Source organism: Delphinapterus leucas, chromosome 15 (assembly GCF_059928025.1).
Source record: "Delphinapterus leucas isolate spDelLeu-1000000601 "Yukka" chromosome 15, BTC_Dleu_Yukka2, whole genome shotgun sequence".
Taxonomy (NCBI): domain Eukaryota; kingdom Metazoa; phylum Chordata; class Mammalia; order Artiodactyla; family Monodontidae; genus Delphinapterus; species Delphinapterus leucas.
In genome coordinates, this window is record NC_143143.1 from 64,366,657 (window position 1) to 64,388,875 (window position 22,219).

A 22,219-nucleotide genomic window follows, 5' to 3' on the forward strand; every position below is an offset into this window, starting at 1 on the left:
AAAAATCTGAATACAACTTTACAGTTGGTCCTCCATATCCATGGTTCTGCATCCTCAAATTCAACCAACCTCAGATTGTACAGTACTGCAGTACGTCCTTATTGGAAAAAATCTGCGTATAAGTGGACCTACCTGTGCAGTTCAAACCTGTGTTGTTCAAGGGCCAACTGTATATTCATTCAAAGCAATACATTTTCCTGAGTATGGCTTTAGCTGCATCATACAAATTTTGATATGTTGTTTTATCAACATCATTCAGTTCAAAATACTCTAATTTCCCCTGAGATTTCTTCTTTAATTGAGACTATAGTGTAATTTCAAATTATTTTTATTTTCTTTTTATATTTTTGTAATGTATTTATTATTGTGGTCACAGAAAATACTCTGTATTATTTCAATCATTTAAAATGTGCTGTGGGGACTTCCCTGGCAGTCCAGTGGTTAAGACTCTGAGCTTCCACTGCAAGGGGCATGGGTTCAATCCTTGGTTGGGGAACTAAGGTCCCGCATGTCATGCGGCACCGCCAAAAAAAAAATGTGTTGTGACTTGCTTTGTGGTCCACAATATGGTCAATTTTGATAAGCACTCCACAAACACTTGAAAAGAATGTGCATACTAACATTTAAGGGTGTAATATTCTATGTATGACATCTAGGTTGTTTGTTAAGGATTTATTCAACTCTGCTATGTCCTTGTTGATATTTTTGGTCTGTTTATCAGTGACTGAGATAGATAGTTAAAAATCTCCCTCTCTGACTGTGGATTCGTCTATTTCTCCTTTTAGTCATGTCACTTTTGCTTTATATATTTTGAAGCTATGTAGTAAGATGAATTTATGTGTAGAATTACTGTATCTTCTGGGTGTTGATCTTTTTATCATTATAAAATAATCCTCTTTACCTCTAGCAATGTTTCTTGCCTTAAAGTGTTCTTTATCTAATATTAGTATAGCTACATCAGCTGTTTTGGGGTAATGTTTGCATGATATGTCTTCTCCTATATTCTTACTTTCTACTTTTTCGTGTGTCCTAATATATTTAAAATGTGTTTCTTAAAAGCAGTATATAATTATTTTTTAACCCAATCTGATAATCATTATCTTTTAGCTGGATTTTAGTCTATTTACATGTAATATAATTACTGATATATGTGTGTTTAAGTTTACTGTCTTACTATTTCATTTTCCATCTGTCCCATTTTCTCTACGCTGTTTTCTCTCCTTTCTTGCTTGCTTCACTATTTTTTATTATTCCATTTTCCCCTCTATTAGCTTGTTGGTTATACATTTAGCTACTATTCTTTGAGTGGTTAACTTATAGATTATGACATATGCCTTTGAGTTTAATTAAAGTATAATATAAATGATTACTTTTACCACTTCCTAAACAATAAAGGGACCTCTGAACACTTTAAACTCCATATAGCTTCTCTCAGCCTTTCCTGTTATCGTTGTTATAGCTTTAATTCTACATATATTTTAAACCCAAAATACATTATTATTATTGTTTTATCAGTCAATACTTATTTAGATTTACCCATATATTTACCTTTTCCATTGTTATTTATTCTTTCCTACATTCCATGAAACTGTCAAGGATCATAATCCTTCTGCCTTTTTGTATTTTTTTAAATGTGAGTTTGCTGGCAATAAATGCTATCAATTTTTATCTGCTTGGAAACCTGTTTAATTTGCTTTTATTTCTAGAGATATTTTACTTAGTATAGAATTCTATGTCAGTAGATATTTTCTTTCAGTACTATAAAGATACCTTTTTATTGTCTTCTGGATTCCTTCTTTTTTTGTTTGTTTGTTTGTTTGTTTGTTTGTTTGCTGTACACTGGCCTCTCACTGTTGTGGCCTCTCCCGTTGTGGAGCACAGGCTCTGGACACGCAGGCTCAGCAGCCATGGCTCACGGGCCCAGGCACTCCACGACATGTGGGATCTTCCCAGACCAGGGCACGAACCCGCGTCCCCTGCATCGGCAGCTGGACTCTCAACCACTGCGCCACCAGGGAAGCCCTGGATTCCTTCATTTTTGTTGAAGGGTTAGTTTCCATCTTGTTTCTCTTTAAAGATAATTGTCCCTCTTTGGCTGCTTTTAACCTATTTTGGTTTTGAGCAGTTTTATTATGATGTGTGTTTTCTTTGAATTTATCCTGCTTGGGTTTACAGAGTTTTCTGAATTGAAATATTTCATAAGTTTAAAAAAATTTCAGCCACTAATCTCTTCAAATATTGTTTCTTCCTCATTCCGTCCCTTCTCCCATTCTGAAACTCTATTTGTATGTATGTTAAACCTTTTTACTTTTTACTGTATCTCATAGATTGCTTTTTTTTTCCTCTGTTTTCTATCCTTTTCTCTCCAAGCTTCAGTATGGTTATTTTCTATCTTCCAGATCACTTATCTTCTCTTCAGCTTTGTGTAATCTGCTGTTAACATTGCCTTTTGCATTCTTAATTTGTTATTATGTTTTCTAGTTCTAGAATTCCCCTTTGATCATTTTTACATATTCCAGTTCCCTGGTGTAATTCACTATCTTGTCACTTATTTTTTGAACATATCAATCACAGGTCACAGTCATTTTAAAGTCCAAGTTTGACAACTCCAATATCTGGATCACTTGTGAGTTTGTTTTTAGTGCCTATTTTTTTCTATCTTTTATTATGCTTGGTAACTTTTAATTGAATGACAGACACTGTGCAAAAGAAATTGTAGAGGTTCTGGATTTTCTTCCAGTAAGGGTTTCTTTAAGCTCCTGGCAAGTATTGATAATTAGAATTGTATCACCTTAATCTAATTAGGGGTTAAGCTAATTAGAAGCTGGCTTCAGTCTTTGTAAGACTAGTCTATACATGGTCTACCCTCATTCTCTGAGTGTAGTCCTTTAGAGGACCCAACTAGAAGCCAAGTCCTTTGCCAGAGCCCTACCACCTTGGTTAGAAGTGCACTTGAATTTGTATTTCCCCAGCACCATTAGACTGCCAAGAGCTCTGCTTAGATCTGTAGCCTCTTACCATCCAATTTCTGTTCTCTTTCTCTGCCCCCTCAGCCTGTGCCACTTACAAATTGGTAAATACATCAAGGAGAAAGCAGCTCAGACTGTCGATCTCACTTTTTGCAATTTCCACTCTGGGATCTCAGCCCTTCAAGTCCTGGTTATCTTGCTACTTTCTAATGCCATCAAACAGATGTTTTTTGTATTCCTCCTGCTTTTCTAGTTGTTCTAGGCAGGATGGTTGGTCTGCTATTACAAGCCAGTTCACCAATCCACCACACCAGAAGGAAAGTACATGACTTGGTTTTAGTGAGCCCATGCTGGTGACTCAGAAGCACCTCTTCCCAACTCCCAACCACATGTAAAAATGTGTCTTATGATACCGTAAAGGTTATTGACAGGTTTTTTCATGAGATCATGCTAGTGTGGTAGAAAGAACAAGACTTTGGGGTCAGACTCAGGTTTAAAACCAGGTTCCACTTATGTACCTCTGGGCAAGTTGTCTTCCCCTCTGAGCCTTAGTTTCCTCAGCTATAAAATAAGTAGAGTGACCTATTTCACAGGGTTCTTGGGAGAATTAAGTGGTAATATTCACCAAATACTTAGCATAGGGCCTAGCATACAGTAAAACTCAATATGTTAGCTACCTGAGATCAACTTTTTACCTCTTTTTGAAAATAGGGAAATCAGCTTTGCCTTTCAAAGTTCTAAAAGAATTAAACTTTTACAACTATCTACTAATGGATTCTTTCTTGCATTTATCTTTGTTTGTAAGAGGTAGCAACCTGATATTTATATTACCAATAGCCTGCTTTCAAAGTGTCTTGATGCTTCAGATAGTTTAGAATGGCACTAAATAGGTCTCAGAAATAACAGAACAAACCATTCTCAAAAAGTCTATCAGCAATTGGGCTCACTTCCGTAATGAACTAACATGTACACAGTAGTTAGTTTAATTGCATATCATACTATTATAGAGAAGCATGCACTGAATATAATTTGTCTTTATGCTACATCTCCATTTAGGTGACTACTCCCAGTCAGGGTAGGGTATATATGGATAACTCACAATTTTACTATCAGTACTTGACTAAACACAGAAAACAGAAACGTCTGTTGAAGGCAGTCATAAAATCTAACCTGTGGTTGCTAAATCACTTTTTTCTCTCCTGTGCAGATTTTTCTTCTCCACTTTCACATATTCTTACCTTTCCTTAAGAAATAGATAATAAAATCTGCTAAAGATTAAGAAAGAAACAATACAAAGCAGCAATGAACTTTCTCTCCAAAAGTATGCTTTTCATTTGGCTTGATATAATTTTATTTCTTTATAGTGTTTTATTACTTAGAAAAACTATATTAAAATATAGGTAGCTCTTGATTTATGAATGCTCAGCTTACAAGCAAATTAACCCATATTCAGGAATGAGGAGCAAGGGACTCTGAGTTTGAAGTCATCCTCACTACGCTCAGGGAAGCAACTGTTCTTGCCCCTTAATTCAGAGTTTTACAGGTTAACAGTCCTAACAGGGTTACCTTAGACAGGTATGGAGAGTTAACATGCTTCTAGTAGCTAGAAATTCCTACCTCCAGCCTTTATCCCCCTTTACACACGTATGCATGCACGCACACACGTGATGAGGAGTAAGAATGTATTTTAGGCTCCCTCACTGTATCCAAGAAAACATTTTCCCAGAGAAAAAACATTTTAAATGATGGTTAAGTGGCTAGATATAGCTCTTCCATTTATTCATTTGACATATTCTTTCTGAAAGGATTATTTCACATTATCCCCTCTCCTCAACCTCCAACTTCTCTCTCCAGTTCTCACTTGTAGCCGACAATCTCATTTCTTATATCACTGAGAAAAGAGAAGCAATTAAATGAGAACCACCTTATTTTCCCACTACCCAGTTGACCAACTTCCTCTATCTACATCTATATTCTCTACTTTTCTCTTATTAACAACGGATGAACTTCCTTTCTTCCTATCTAAAACCAAACCCTCCTTGGGCTTCCCTGTGGCGCAGTGGTTAAGAATCCACCTGCCAATGCAGGGAACACAGGTTCGAGCCCTGGTCCGGGAAGATTCCACGTGCCGCGAGCAACTAAGCCCATGTGCCACAACTACTGAGTCTGCGCTCTAGAACCCACAAGCCACAACTATTGAAGCCTGTGCACCTAGAACCTGTGCTCCACAACCAAGAGTAGCCCCCACTCGCCACAACTATAGAAAGCCCACACGCAGCAACGAAGACCCAACGCAGCCAAAAATAAAATAAATTTATAATAAATAAACAAATAAATAAAACCAAATCCTCTACCTGTGAACTGGTGATCCTATTCCTTCTGGCCTCCTCAAAGACATTGCTCATTCAATCCTCTTTCTTACATCATCAACTTCTTTATCCACAGAATTATTCCCATCAGCATTCAAATATGCAGATCCTCATGTTTTAAAAATCTTCACTAGCCATCTCCGCCCAGCTACCATACCATTTCTCTGCCCTCCTTTAGAGTAAAACTCCACAAAAAGGTTGTCTATACTCTGTCTTTCCACATCTTTCCCTCAGTGTACTTCGATCAGTCTCTTGTCCCTATACTCCAATGAAATTACTGTTGCCAAAGTCTCCAAAGTCTCAATTTTGGCAAATTAATCATCAATCTTCAATCTAAATCTTCTCAACCTTGAAATAGCATTTGACATAGTTTTTACTCCCTCCTTAAGCAATTACATGGTCATCTAGCGTCCATGAACATTCCCTTGATTTTCCTCCTTTTCAGCTATATTTGCTAGTTCCTCTTCCCCATCCCAACCTTGACGTATCAGAGTGCTCTAGGTCCTGGTATTATTTATGTTAATTCACTCCCTAGGTATCTTAGTTATCTATTTCTGTGTAACAAACTGTCCAAAAACTGAACAGCTTAAAACAACACACATTTATTATCTCACACAGTGCCTGAGAGTCAGGAATCCAGGAGTGGCTTAACTGGATAGTTCTGGCACAGAGTCTCTCATGAGATTGCAGCCAAGCTGTTGACTGAGGTTGCAATCTAAAAGAGCTTAAATATCTGCTTCCAAGCTTATTCATTTGACTGTTGGCAGCAATATTCAGTTCATCACAAAGGCTTCCTTAAGGTTGGTCATGACATGGCTTCCCCCAGAGCAAGTGATCCAAGAGGGAGAAAGTCTACAATGGAAGCTGCTAACTGGGTAGCTTTTGGGGAGATCATACCCCAAGACCAAAGGCCACTGCTAATTCCCTGAAATCCTGGAATGAGACCCTCATCTCCAGGTTGGCTACTCTACCTGAGAATCTACCTGCTATGACTAGGCTTACTACAAGGCCAACGTGGTGAAGCCTGGCTTGGCAGATGACTTTGAAAAGAAGTTTAATGCCCTGAAGATTCTCGTGCCAGAGCATAAATATACTGTCCAGGTGGATGCTGAAGAAAAAGACGCAAATGCTGTGCTGAGTTTTTGTCTCTCTCAAAGGCCAGGATTAAGGAATATGAGAAAGCTGGTGAAATACACAATTCCATTTGATCAGTAACCATTAAGGCCTTGAATGAAGTCTTCCTAGAAACCAAATAAGACAAGAAGTATCCCAACTGGCCTCACCAGCCAACTGAGAATTTATCAATTTGAGTACGGGAGAAAGCGGTGGCCCTCATATTACAAACTCTGGACATTAAAAACAGTTATATTAGGGCTTCCCTGGTGGCACAGTGGTTGAGAGTCCGCCTGCCGATGCAGGGGACACGGCTTCGTGCCCCAGCCCGGGAGGATCCCACATGCCACGGAGAGGCTGGGCCCGTGAGCCATGGCCACTGAGCCTACGCGTCCAGAGCCTGTGCTCCACAACGGGAGAGGCCGCAACAGTGAGAGGCCCGTGTATCGCCAAAAAGAAAAAAAAACAGTTATATTAAAAGATAGAAAAGGAGGAGGGGTGAAGGAGGAGAGAAATAGGTGAGGGAGATTAAGAGGCCTAAACTTTCAGTTGAAAATTAAAATAAGGGAATTCCCTGGTGGTGCAGTGGTTAAGAATCCGCCTGCTAATGCAGGGGACACGGATTCGATCCCTGGTCCAGGAAGATCCCAAATACCGCAGAGCAACTAAGCCCTAGTGCCACAACTACTAAGCCTGCACTCTAGAGCCCACGAGCCACAACTACTGAGCCCACGTGCCTCAATTACTGAAGCCCATGCTCTGCAACAAGAGAAGCCACCACAATAAGAAGCCCACTCACTGCAACAAAGAGTAGCCCCCACTCGATGCAACTAGAGAAAGCCCATGTGCAGCAACGAAGACTCAATGCAACCAAAAAAATTAATAAATTTGAAAAAAAATCCATGATTCTATTAAAAAAAGAAGGAAATTAAATGAGTCACAGGTATGAAATGTACAGCGTGGGGAATATAATCAGTAATTACATAATATCTTTGTATGGTGACAAATGACAACTAGACTTGTCATGGTGATCATTTAAAAATGTACAGGGACTTCCCTGGTGGTCCAGTGGTAAAGAATCCGCCTTCCATCCACTAAGATCAGGAACAAAACAAGGTGGCCTACTCTCACCACTATTATTCAACATTGTTTTGGAAGTTTTAGCCACAGCAATCAGAGAAGAAAAGGAAATAAAAGGAATCCAAATCAGAAAAGAAGAAGTAAAGCTGTCACTGTTCGCAGATGGCATGATACTATACATAGAGAATCCTAAAGATGCTACCAGAAAACAACTAGAGCTAATCAATGAATTTGGTAAAGTAGCAGAATACAAAACTAATGCACAGAAATCTCTGGCATTCCTATACACTAATGATGAAAAATCTGGAAGTGAAATTAAGGAAACACTCTCATTTACCATTGCAACAAAAAGAATAAAATACCTCGGAATAAACCTACCTAAGGAGACAAAAGACCTGTATGCAGAAAACTATAAGACACTGAGGAAAGAAATCAAAGATGATACCAATAGATGGAGAGATATACCATGTTCTTGGATTGGAAGAATCAACATTGTGAAAATGACTCTACTACCCAAAGCAATCTACAGAGTCAATGCAATCCCTATCAAACTATCACTGGCATTTTTCACAGAACTAGAACAAAACATTTCACAATTTGTATGGAAACACAAAAGACCCCGAAAAGGCAAAGCAATCTTGAGAAAGAAAAACAGAGCTGGAGGAATCAGGCTCCCTGACTTCAGACTATACTACAAAGCTACAGTAATCAAGACAGTATGGTACTGGCACAAAAACAGAAATATAGATCAATGGAACAGGATAGAAAGCCCAGAGATAAACCCATGCACCTATGGTTAACTAATCTATGACAAAGGAGGCAAGGATATACAATGGAGAAAAGACAGTCTCTTCAATAAGTGATGCTGGGAAAACTGGACAGCTACATGTGAAAGAATGAAATTAGAACACTCCCTAACACCATACACAAAAATAAACTCAAAATGGATTAAAGATCTAAATGTAAGGCCAGACACTATCAAACTCTTAGAGGAAAACATAGGCAGAACACTCTATGACATATACCACAGCAAGATCCTTTTTGACCCACCTCATAGAGAAATGGAAATAAAAACAAAAATAAACAAAGGGGACCTAATGAAAATTAAAAGCTTTTGCACAGCAAAGGAAACCATAAACAAGACGAAAAGACAACCCTCAGAATGGGAAAAAATATTTGCAAATGAAGCAACTAACAAAGGATTAATCTCCAAAATTTACAAGCAGCTCATGCAGCTCAATATCAAAAAAGCAAACAACCCAATCCAAAATTGGGCAGAAAACCTAAACAGACATTTCTCCAAAGAAGATATACAGACTGCCAACAAACACATGAAAGAATGCTCAACATCATTAATCATTAGAGAAATGCAAATCGAAACTACAATGAGATATCATCTCACACCGGTCAGAGTGGCCATCATCAAAATAATCTACAAACAATAGATGCTGGAGACGGTGTGGAGAAAAGGGAACCCTCTTGCACTGTTGGTGGGAATGTAAATTGATAGAGCCACTATGGAGAACAGTATGCAGGTTCCTTAAAAAACTAAAAATAGAACTACCATACAACCCAGCAACCCCACTACTGGGCATATACCCTGAAAAAACCATAATTCAAAAAGAGTCACTTTGGGGCTTCCATGTTGGCGCAGTGGTTGAGAGTCCGCCTGCTGATGCAGGGGACACGGGCTCGTGCCCCGGTCCGGGAGGATCCCACATGCCACGGAGCAGCTGGGCCCGTGAGCCATGGCCGCTGAGCCTGGGCGTCCGGAGCCTATGCTCCGCAACGTGAGAGGCCACAGCGGTGACAGGCCCGCGTACCGCCAAAAAAAAAAAAAAAAAGACTCACGTACCACAATGTTCATTGCAGCTCTATTTACAATAGCCAGGACATGGAAGCAAACGAAGTGTCCATCAACAGATGAATGGATAAAGAAGATGTGGCACATATATACCATGGACTATTACTCAGACATAAAAATAAACGAAATTGAGTTATTTGTAGTGAGGTGGATGGACCTAGAGTCTGTCATACAGAGTGAATTAAGTCAGAAAGAGAAAAACAAATATCGTATGCTAACACATATATATGGAATCTAAAAAAAAAAAAAAAGTCATGAAGAACCTAGGGGCAGGATGGGAATAAAGACACAGACCTACTAGAGAATGGACTTGAGGACATGGGGAGGGGGAAGGGTAAGCTGGGACAAAGTGAGAGAGTGGCATGGACATACATACACTACCAAACATAAAATAGATAGCTAGTTGGAAGCAGCCACATAGCACAGGGAGATCAGCTTGGTGCTCTGTGACCACCTAGAGGGGTGGGATAGGGAGGGTGGGAGGGAAGGAGATGCAAGAGGGAAGAGATATGGGGATATATGTATATGTATAGCTGATTCACCTTGTTATAAAGCAGAAATTAACACACCATTGTAAAGCAATTATACTCCAATAAAGATGTTAAAAAAAAAAAAAAGAAAGAAAGAATCTGCCTTCCAATGCAGGGGACGTGGGTTCCATCCCTGGTCAGGGAACTAAGATCCCACATGCCGCAGGGCAACTAAGCCCACACACCACAACTATTGAGCTCACACACCTCAACAAGAGAGCCCACGTGCGGCAAACTACAGAGCTCATACGCCCTGGAGCCCACGTACTACAACTAGATAGAGAAAACCCACACGCCACAACTAGAAAGAAGCCCTCATGCCACAATGAAGAGCCTGTGCCACAACAAAAGATCCCACACGCCTCAATGAAGACCCCATGTGCTACAACTAAGACACGACGCAGCCAAAAATATAAATAAATAATAAAATAAATATTTTTAAAAATAAAATAAAAATGTATAGAAATATCGAGCCACTGTGTTATATATCAGGAACTAACATAGTATTGTAGGTCAATTATACTTCAAAAACAAAGAAACAAACTTACAGAAAAAGAGGTCAGATTTGTGGTTACCAGAGGGGCAGGGGAAACTGGATGAAGATGGTCAAAAGGTACAAATTTCCAGTTATAAGATAAATAAGTACTAAGGATGTAATGTACAACAAATGATAAATATAATTAACACTGCTGTATGTTATATATGAAAGTTGTTAAGAGAGTAACTCCTAAGAGTTTGCATCACAAGGAAAAAAATTTTTTTCTATTTCGTTGATGTTATTATCTCTATGAGATAATGGATGTTCACTAAACTTACTGTGGTCATCATTTCATGATGTATAAAAGTCAAATCATTCTGCTGTACACCTTAAACTTACACAGCGCTGTATGTCAATTATATCTCAATAAAAGTGGGAAAAAAAGATAGATACATAGATAGGTAGAAAGAAAATCCAAACTCCTAACCATTTCTATAAAAAGTCCTACATAATCAGACCCCTAATTTCTCACAGCTTATCTCTATTACTCTCCTCTTTGCTCATTCTGCCTTAGCAACACCGGCCATCTTTCTGCAACTCACAAATGCCAAGCTCATTTCCAAATTAGGGTTATCATATGGCTTGCTTGATTCATTTAGATCTCTAATTCAAATTTCACTTCCTCAGAGTGACTTCCCTACAAACACTATCTAAAATAGCCATACACATGACCATCACTCTTCATCCTTTTACTCAACTTTATTTTTCTACATACACTTACCATTTAAGTGAAATCATATTTTTCAAAATTTAGCTTTATGCAGGTATAGTTGGTATAAAATAAACTGCACATTTTCAAAGTATACAACTTGATATGTTCTGACCTACGAACACACCCATGAAATCATCACCACAATCAAGATAGTGAACATATCCACCATTCTCAAATGTTTACCAATTTTACTGTTCATCCCAAAGAACCAACTTTGTTTCCATGACTTTCAATATTTTCTGCTTTCTGTTTCATTTGTTTCCTCTCAGATCTTTATTATTCCTTTTATTCTGCTTACTTTGAGTTTAAGTTATCTTCTTTTTCTAGCTTCTTAAGGTAGAAACTGATGTCAGTGATTTGAGACCTTTCTTCTTTTTCAATACAGGCATTTAACACCATAAATTTCCCCCAAGTATGCTTTAGCAACATCCCACATATTTTGATAGGTTGTGTTTTCGTTTCATTCAGTTCAAAATACTTTCTAATTTCCCTTCTGATTTCTTCTTTGATCATGAGTTATTGAGGAATATGTTACTTAGTTTCCAAATATTTGGGGATTTTCCAGGTATGTTTCTGGTATTAATTTTTCATCTAAGTCCACTGAGGTTAGAGAATATACTGTGTATGACGTCAATCCTTTTAAATTTATTGAGCCTTGCTTTATGGCTCAGAATATGGTCTATCTTGCAAATGTATACTTGAAAAGATTATGTGTTTTGCTGTTATTGGATGCAATGTTCTGTAAATGTCAATGAGGTCAAGTTGGTTGGTGTGTTGTTCAAGTCTTCTATATCTTTGTTGGCTTTCTGTCTGCTTGTTCTATCAGTCATTGACAGAGGGATACTGAAATCTCAGACTATTTGGGGATTTGTCTATTTCTCCTTGCAGTTCTATCAGTCTTCATGTATTTTGAAACTCTGTTATTAGGTGCATAAACATTAGGATTGTTATGTCTTCTTGATGAACTGACCCCTTAATCATGATGAAGTGAACTTCTTTATCCCTGGCAACATTCTTTGCTCTGAAATCTGTTTCTTTTTTACTAACTTATTGTCTGTTTCTCTTAGAAAGACAAGTATAATAACGCCAAGGACTGTATCTTGTTTTATATCCCTAGCACCTAGCAGGGTAGCTGGCATTTGGTGTGTACTTAACAAATCTTTGTTAAAGGAAATAGAGAAGGGAAGGAGGGGTTGGAATACATATGCAGATACAGACCTAAGCACTAGGAATAAGTGATGAAAGGGTGCCAGAACATGTTCTGAGGAGCATACATCACAGTGGGTAAAACAAGTAGAGGCAATTTCAAGAGTATGATATGAGCCATGAAAAGGATAAGCACAAGATGCTTTGGAAGATATAGGAGAAACACCTAACTTAGTCTAAGGTGATGAGGGATGGCTTTCTGGGGGAGGCAAAACCAAAGCTAATATCTGAATAGTAGAGTCAACCACAAAAAGAAGGAAGAATGGCCCTCCATAAGAAGATAACAACATAAGGAAAGATATAGGTAAGGGAATATGATGCTGGAGCATAATAAAGGCATGTCAGAACTCTCTCAGAGGGTTCCTAGTCTGTCTAGAAAACACACTGCCCGAGGCCCACAGCACATACCACTGGCTTGTGGGCTATGCTTGCATACGCCCACACACATCCATTCCCAATAATTGAATTGTGTGCTCATTAAGAGTCTCTTAAATTGTTCCTAACCTGCTTCTGCTAGTAGTTCTTGTTATTATGGTTCAATTAGATAGTAATACAAATATAATGAAATATGAATGCAAAAGAGTTGTTATCTCCATGAGAATCAAGTTGAACGTTTTAAAAAGACTAGATAGAAGAACCAAAAAAAATTGTTCTCATAGTAGGTATGAGGGAGACAACTGTAAACATTAGGGGTAAAAATGCCAAATTAGAAGTCTTCTATTCTAAATGATAAAGCCAATAAAAGTGGGGAAAGGAAAGTGGAAAGGCGTGTGGTTGGGGTGATGAGCAGGGCCCACAGGGCTTTGTATGCATCCTAAGGTGTTTGGATTTTATCCTGAGATCAGTGTTAAGCAGGACAGTGACAAAATCAGATTCACATTTCAGAAAGATGGCTCTGACTGCAGAATAAGAAGTAAAGGAGCAAGACTGAATGCAGAAAGACTTGTCAGGAAGCTGTTGAGAGATGATGGTGACCTAAGAGTGATTTTACTATTCTTAAGAACTAATTTTATGGGTTAAATGGCTTTTGTGGGCTTTCTAAGAAACCAACATTGCTGGCAGTTTTCATGGGAAAGTATGTTCCAAAGAACCAATTACATGCCAATTAGCATATAACCTATTCATGAACTGGGAACTGTTTACAATTTATTTGCCAATAAAAATGATAACTTCTCCAGAAGTCTCATCTGCTTCCCCAAATTACAATCTTAATCTGGATCATTTCCACTGCAATTGCGAAACCTCCTTCTTAAGCAGAGGGCATCTAAAAAAGGGCTGTTTCTAAATATGATTTTCAAAAATAGATCTCTTTAAATGTTTGTACAAAACAGTTAGGCTTTGGCATTTGTGACTGTAAACTACTCTTAGTACCCAAAAAAGAAAACAAGAACACTTACTTCATGAAATACTGCTCCAGAATACGGAGACACTCCCAAGTCCAACAGTGAGAGGCCTTCAACCACTGAAAAGTAAGACATCCAAGTTCACTCTTACTTTAGAGACATATGCAGATTGGCCATAATCCAAAGTGTTAGATACTCCCAGGAACAAGAAGGGCTTCACGGTTTGTCTAACCCCCTTTACCTCATTCCCAGCGAGTGAATTTAAATCTTGATTTCAGATGATGGTCAACTTTTTTCTATACAGAGCATCTCTTTTCATTGTGGGGCAGCACTCATTATGAGAAAATTTTATATTAAACTATAAACTTCCTTCGATCTCCTTGTAACTTCCATCCACTCCTAAAAGTGTTTTGTTTGGGAACTCCCTGGCAGTCCAATAGTTAGGACTGGCGCTTTCACTGCCAGGGTCCCAGGTTCAATCCCTGGTCGGGGAACTAAGATCCTGGAAGACGCATGGTGTGGCCAAAAAAATAAATTTTTAAAAAAGTGTTTCATTTATATATATTCTGCCCCATTCCAAAAAACAATAAGATAACAGGACTTCCCTGATGGCCAATGCAGGGGACGTGGGTTAGATCCCTGGTCCAGGAAGATCCCACATGACTCGGAGCAACTAAGCCCGTGCGCCACAACTACTGAAGCCTACACGCTCTAGGGTCCATGTGCCGCAACTACTGAGCCCGCACGCCTAGAGCCCGTGCTCCGCAGCAAGAGAAGCCACCGCAATGAGAAGCCTGCATACCACAACGAACAGTAGTCCCCGCTTGCCTCAACTAGAGAAAGCCCGCGCACAGCAACGAAGACCCAACGCAGCTAAAAATAATAAAAAGAAAAAGAAAGTACCTGTTGCCTGTAGAAAAATTAATACAAATGTCACTCAAACAATCAGCATATGAGAGTGGCTGCCCATTTTCCTTCTCTGTGGACATTTCTCACATCTTCTAATTATCTTATTGTTTTTATTTATTTATTTTAATATTTTTTATTTATTTATTGAGTTCACACTGATATAAATATAATTGAATAAATAAATATGGGAATTCCCTGGCAGTCCAGTGGTTAGGACTCGGCACTATCACTGCCGTGACCCGGGTTCAATCCCTGGTAAAAAAAAAAGGGCAGAAGAACTAAATAGACATTTTTCTGAAGAGGAAATGCAGATGGCCAACAGGCATATGAAAAGATGCTCAACATGGCTAATCATCAGGGAAATGCAAATCAAAACCACAATGAGGTATCACCTCACACCTATCAGAATGGCTATCATCAAAAAGAAAACAAATAACAAATGTTGATGAGGATGTGGAGAAAAGGGAACCCTCCTACACTGTTCGTGGAAATATAAATTGGTGCAGCCACTTTGGAATACAATATGGAGGTTTTTCAAAAAACTAAAAACAGAACTACCATATGACCCAGCAATTCTACTCCTGGGTATATATTTTTTTAAAAAAACAATTAATTGGAAAAGATACATGCACCCAATGTTCATAGCAGCATTATTTACAATTACCAAGATATGGAAGCAACCTCAGTGTCCATCAACAGATGAATGGATAAAGAAGATGTGGTATATGTATATATACAATGGAATACTACTCAGCCATAAAAAATAATGAAATTTTGCCATTTGCAGCAACATGGATGGACTTGGATGGCATTATGCTAAGTGAAATAAGTCAGAGAAAGACAAATATGATATCACTTATATGTGGAATCTAAAAAAATACAACAAACTAGTGAATATAACAAAAAAGAAGCAGATTCAGAGATACAGAGAAGAAACCAGTGGTTATCAGTGGGGAGAGGGAAGGGGGGAGGGGCAATATAGGAGTAGGAGATTAAGAGGTATAAACTATTATGTATAAAATAAGCTATAATATATTCTACAACACAGGGAATATAGCCAGTATTTTATAACAACTATAAATAAAGCACAACCTTTAAAAACTGTGAATCACTATATTATATACCTATAAATTATATAATATTATACATCAACTATGTTTCAATAAAGTAAATAAATAAATAAAAATAAAACAAACAAAAAAAAGGAATGAGGGAAATAGAAACGCTGCCATTAGAACACCACAGTAATGACTGCTGCAGGGAAGCCCAAACTATAAATGCAAAAAGTGGTGGACAAAAAGTTAAAGAGAAACAGGATGTTTACAGAGCCCCAAAGTATATCCCCCAAACGTTTACTAATTAAAAAGGGAAAATAAGGACTTCCCTGGCCATCCAGTGGCTAGGACTTGGTGCTTTCACTGCCAGGGCCTGGGTTCAATCCCTGATCAGGAAACTAAGATCCCACAAGCTGTACAGCATGGCCAAAAAATAAAAATAAAAAGGGAAAATTTCTCAGTGGTGGAGAAACCAGACAGATATGTGTTATACTGTACCATGAATATACAATCAGGAAAATCCAAACTATGGGAAACTCTACAGGTCAAATGGTCTAGGTTCTTAAACAGATAAATACTAAAGAAAAGGATGAGATGGATGGGAAATTTTAAAATTAAGGGAGACTTAAAAGACATACATAAACTTTTTTTGAAGACCATGACTAAGCTATAGTGTCTAGGGATGCTCATTTGGGTAATAAGACAAAAAGAAAGCAAAGATGTCATTATTATAAAAAACAGAATAATGGTTTACTTACGAGGGGGATGAGAGGCTGTGATTGAGATGGGGTATATGGAAAGGCTTCTAGGAAAAGTGGCAAAGTTCTGATTCTTGACTTGGATGATGGTTACAAAAGTGTTTGCCTTATAATGCACTGTGCAATACACTGCTGTGCGCAGTTTACTAATTCTGTATTTATTTAGCAATAAGTGTTTTGTTTTGTTTTTTTTAGTAGCGTTATCAGAAGTGTTCCTCCTGACCCTGACTCTCACAGCTGCATTGGAAACGGGTTTCTAAACAAGCACTCACAGTTTGAGCTCTATCCTGACTCAAGAAGCTAAGCCCATAATAATTCCCAATCTTTAGGTCAAAGGCTGAGGAAACACCAAAATATGACAGAAATGTTCCAAAATTATTCTTGACAAGATAGTATACAGTGAACTCTGGTGGAACAGCCATGCCTAAAGATTGCTAGCTAGTCACATAATATTATTATCTATGTGACTTTCGGCAAGTAACAATCTCTCTGTACTTTAATTTTCTCATCTATAAAGTGGGGCTAACAATAGTATTTACATCATAAGCCATTGTAGAGGACTTCCCTGGTGGCACAGTGGTTAAGAATCCGCCTGCCAATGCAGGAGACACAGGTTTGAGCCCTGGTCCGGGAAGATCCCACATGCTGCGGAGCAACTAAGCCCGTGCGCGACAACTACTGAGCCTGTGCTCTAGAGCCCGCGAGCCGCAATTACTGAGCCTGCGTGCTGCAACTACTGAAGTCCACGCGCCCTAGAGCCCATGCGCTGCAACGAAGAGTAGCCCCTGCTCACCGCACCTACAGAAAGCCCATGCGCAGCAATGACGACCCAATGCAGCCAAAACTAAAATAAATAAATAAATTTTTTTTTTTTTTAAAAAGCCATTGTAGAAATCAAATGTTTTTTAACATACCTAAACTGCTTAGAACAGTACCTGGCATGTGGAAAGCATTACATCAGTGTTAGTTATTATTATTTTTATTGGACTGAGAAGCACATTTTGTCAAGCATTTTATCAAGCAAGAAATTTGTATAAATTTTAGTCGCACTATCAAATAAATGGATGGATCTTCTGGAATCCAGAAGAAAGCTGGAAACAAGTGGCTTCAACAAACAATTCAGTTTGTTCAACAAATAATTACACGCAAATATTATATGCAAAGATATCAAGTCTAAGCTCTTACCATCACACATATAAATTACAACTATCTTTATTACCATCTGTCAACTGGGAAAATTACTTAACTTCTCCAAACCTCAGTTTCTTCATCAGTAAAATGGGGAAAATAACACCATCTAACACACAGAAAAACTGGAGGATAAAATGAGGCTTACCATAGTCTCTGATATATAGTAAGTATTTTTAGGAAACTTACCTCTAATTATTCATAAAACATCCATTCATTACGCCATTCCAAAGTATCTATGGGACAACATCAAAACTCTAGCATTTCAAGTTTGAGGATATGAGGGGGACTTCTGGGGTGCTGGTAATGTTCTGTTTCTTAGTCTGGGTCCTGGCTATATGGGCATATACAGTTTGTAAAAATTCCTTGAGCTCTATACTTATTACATGTCCATACTTCAGGAAGACAGTTTTCAAAAAAAATCTTCGAACTCTGGCCCTAACCTAACCCCCATCCCATTACTCCCCTACTTCGGACATTTCACATCCTTAAACGTTTCTTTTTTTTTTTTTTTTTTTTTTTTGCGGTACGCGGGCCTCTCACTGTTGCGTCCTCTCCCGTTGCGGAGCACAGGCTCTGGACGCGCAGGCTCAGCGGCCATGGCTCACGGGCCTAGCCGCTCTGCGGCATGTGGGATCTTCCCGGACCGGGGCACGAACCCGTGTCTCCTGCATCGGCAGGCGGACTCTCAACCACTGCGCCACCAGGGAAGCCCCCTTCAACATTTCTTGATCCTGTTTATCTTCTACGTGGAACTCCCCTTTTTCTAATCTCCCTTTCCAAACTGCATCCTTCAAGAGTTAGCTCGAATTCCACAGCTTTAAGAAGCTGGAAAAGGAGGGGACCCTTTCTTCAGGGTCAGAACTCCAAAGGAGGAACTGGACGTACAAAGGAAGTACATTTTTCACAAATGATTATAATTATTATTATAATTATCTATCTCTCCCACTAGCCTATGGATCTTTGGCCCAAATTCTGTCTCTTTGTAGGCGCCAGCGTAAACAATGTTTGATGAAGAACTTAAAGAACTATAAAGACACAGTAGGAAAAGATGCACTCAAAGTCCCAGACTGAGAATAAGCTTCTAAGCACGCTCACTCACACACTCTCCTCGCTTAGGCAGGACTGGTCCCCTCACTCGGGCCCCCGTCACACACCATCCCACACCCCGGAGGAACATCACATTGCGATCTCGCGCCAAATCCCCCTCCACCCAGCACGCCCTTTCCTCATCCCGACCCGTCCTCAGACCACGCTACTCAGCTCAGGACCCGAGTGGGACACACCCCCTCAGATCGCCACCCCACAGGTGACCGGCCCCTAGTGCCCCAACCTCACCACACAGTCCCACGCCCACCCCCTTAGCAGCCCGCTCTCAGGCCCCGCCCTCCCGCCCTCTCCTGAGAGAGCGGTCAGTTCCCCCAGAATCTTGAGCTTGCGGCCACTGCCCCCGCCTCCCATTCACAGAGGCCAGGAGCGCACAGGCGGGGCCTAGCCGCCTACTCAAGCCACTGGCCTCACCTCTCTTCCAAGAGCTCAGTGGGGACACCACCTCCACCCGCTCCGAGATAAACTCGGCCAGACTGGAGCGGAACAAGGCCGCCCGCACGGTCACTGCCACTACCAGCACCAGGGCCAAGGGAGCCGCCATGATAGCTAGGGCGGCCGCGCAGGCGGGGAGGGAAAAGCGAGGTGGAAGAGCCTCTCGACTTGTGCACCGCCCCGTGTAGTTCCGCGGCCCGGCGCGCCTAGCTGCTGCCGTCGGAGCTGCGAGACTGGGGACTACCACTCCCAGGAGGCCTTGCGGCGAAATAGGGCGGGACGACGGAAAGCGGGGCGACTCGAGCTCGTAGCAAAGTGCTGGGCGACGCCTCCTAAGGTAGCAGGTGAATTGTAAAAGCGCCCAGGAGCCGAAGTGCTGCTGAAAGTAGATAGGTGAAGGCAGTAATCGTTCTAGGATTGTGAGCGAGTTTTAAAGAGATGTTAATTTCACTCCTGTGTGTATGTTTTTAATGTTTCTTTCCCTTTTTATGTTTTTAAAAGAGTATTAAATATGTGTTCATTTATTTATCCTACAATTGTTGATAGACTACAAACTATATGCCAGGCACGGTATTGGGTTCTGAGGATACAGTTACAGATTTATTAGCTCTGCGGCCTTGAACAAGTTGCTTAACCTTTCTGTGCCTCAGGTCCCTCATCTGAAGAATGTGCTGGTTGTTGGCTTGTTGTGGGCTAGCTAGAAATGATTGAGGAATGCTTAGAAATGTTGCTAGTTGCTTTTAAACACAGCCATTATCAAAAATTAAATTATATAAGCATACAATTAAACAAGTTATGTAAAAAACAAGATAATAAATACTCAAAACACATCACTTCCTAATTATTTTACTACACTCTCGTTTTATTTGTGGTCTTGAGTTTATTTACCACTGCTATTATCACTATGGCAAATACTGTATAATGGTATTATACGTATTCAGCGACTTCAGGTTGATAGTTTAAAATCCCAACCTATGGGAGTCTTTACACCATAGAAATGGGCAAAGAGTACAAATTGGGTTTCTGGAGTTTGGAGTGCCATTGACAAGCATAAGTAGCACACCACTTCGTTAATTAATGTATGAAAAGTGCTTATGGTGAGTGCTCAAATGTAAGCTATAGTAATTAAAATATTAAATAAGTATACAAGGAATTTAAGACCTGTGAAAGATATGAAACAGGTTGCATAATCAAGAACGACTTGGTGAAAGAACTCCAAGATGATACAAACAGATGGAGAGATATACCATGCTCCTGGATTGGAAGAATCAATATTTTGAAAATGACTATACTACCCAAAGCAATCTACAGGTTCAATGCAATCCCTATCATATTACCAATGGCATTTTTCACAGAATTAGAACAAAAAATTATACAATTTGTATGGAAACACAAAAGATCCCGAATAGCCAAAGCAATCTTAGGAAAGAAAAATGGAGCTGGAGGAATTAGGCTCCCTGACTTCAGACTATACTACAAAGCTACTGTAATCAAGACAGTATGGTACTGGCACAAAAACAGAAATATAGATCAATGGTACAGGATAGAAAGCCGAGAGATAAACCCACGCACTTATGGTCACCTAATCTATGACAAAGGAGGCAAGAATATACAATGGAGACAAGACAGCCTCTTCAATAAATGGTGCTGGGAAAACTGGACAACTACATGTAAAAGAATGAAATTAGAACACTACCTAGCACCATACACAAAAATGAACTCAAAATGGATTAAAGACATAAATGTAAGACTGGACACTATAAAACTCTTGGAGGAAAACATAGGAAAAACACTCTTTGATATAAATCACAGCAAGATCTTTTATGACCCACCTCCTAGAGTGATGAAAATAAAAACAAAAATAAACAAATGGGACCTAATGAAGCTTAAAAGCCTTTGCACAGCAAAGGAAACCATAAACAAGACGAAAGGCAGGGCTTCCCTGGCGGCGCAGTGGTTAAGAATCCGCCTGCCAATGCAAGGGACACGGGTTCGATCCCTGGTCCGGGAAGATCCCAAATGCCATGGAGGAACTAAGCCAGAGCACCACAACTACTGAACCTGTGCTCTAGAGCCGGCGAGCCACAACTACGGAAGCCCATGCACCTAGAGCCTGTGCTCCACAACAAGAGAAGACACCACAAGAAGACGCCTGCGCACCACAACGAAGAGTAGCCCCCACTGGCCTCAACTAGAGAAAGCCCATGCGCAGAAATGAAGACCCAACGCAGCCAAAAGTTAATTAATTAATTTTTAAAAATCACTTGGGAAATGTATTTACTAAATGTAAATTTCCTAGTTCTGCCCTAGAGACTGTGGTCTGGGGTGGAGCCCAGGAACCTGCATTCTTAATCTCTCCAGATTATCCTGATGCTGGTGGTTCAGGAGCCATACACTGAAAAACATTACCCTGAAGGCCTAGGTATCCAGTAGTTTATGCAAAAAAAGATGAAAATAGTAATAATAGCTAGCAAATATTCAGTGCGTATTGTGTGCTAAGTATTATTTTAAGTGCTTTACATGCTGTTTACAATACAAATTATATATATATATATATAATTATACATATACAAACACACACACTCACACACATACACACATACTACAGGTACTATAATTTCCCCATCACCACACGCAGATGAGGAAACTAAGACACAAGGAGATTTAGTCATTTGTCTGGGGTCACACAGCTAATAAGTGGCAGAACCAGGATCCAGATGTTGTGGTTAAGCTTCTATGCGTGAGAAGATGAGAGGAATTTGGGTTGGGTTGAATTGAGTTAGGTTGGGTTGTTTTGTTGTTGTAGCTGAGAAGGAAGAGTAGAGAATTGAAGTGAGGGAAATAATAAAGGAGCAAACAAGGTGATTTCTCTCCTGACATCCCAGATGATGTATGGGTTACCTAGAGAAGAAGGAATTGAGGCTCTGAATAACCAGCTTTAAGCCACACACCTGGGTAGTTTTTCTTTAGCATTTATTGAACACCCACCATTGCCAGATCCTGCACTAGGCTATGAAGTTACAACTTATCAAGTACATTTTTT

At 39.6% G+C, this 22,219-nt stretch overlaps 1 protein-coding gene and 1 pseudogene across 9 annotated transcripts in view; one reads left to right on the plus strand and one right to left on the minus strand.

Moving 5' to 3' along the window:
- The window catches only part of PIGU (phosphatidylinositol glycan anchor biosynthesis class U), a 111,192-nt gene extending 91,827 nt beyond the window's left edge, over nt 1–19,365 (minus strand). For 2 of the 9 annotated variants that reach the window (XR_016387909.1, XM_089896748.1), the window contains exons 1-2: nt 19,156–19,356; nt 13,779–13,843 (exon numbers count right to left, since the gene is read on the minus strand). Coding sequence is in view for 6 of the 9 variants with exons in the window: in XM_089896748.1 (XP_089752874.1) it covers nt 13,779–13,843; nt 19,156–19,285 (195 nt within the window). In the remaining 3 variants the exon portion in view is untranslated. Of the gene's footprint in view, nt 1–4,139; nt 4,206–13,778; nt 13,844–19,155 lie in introns of those variants that run through there. The other 7 variants (XM_089896745.1, XM_089896752.1, XM_089896746.1 and 4 more) reach the window with 6 other exon arrangements.
- Nucleotides 5,788–6,648, plus strand: LOC111184260 (ATP synthase peripheral stalk subunit d, mitochondrial pseudogene; annotated as a pseudogene).
- Nucleotides 19,366–22,219: the final 2,854 nt, after the last annotated feature.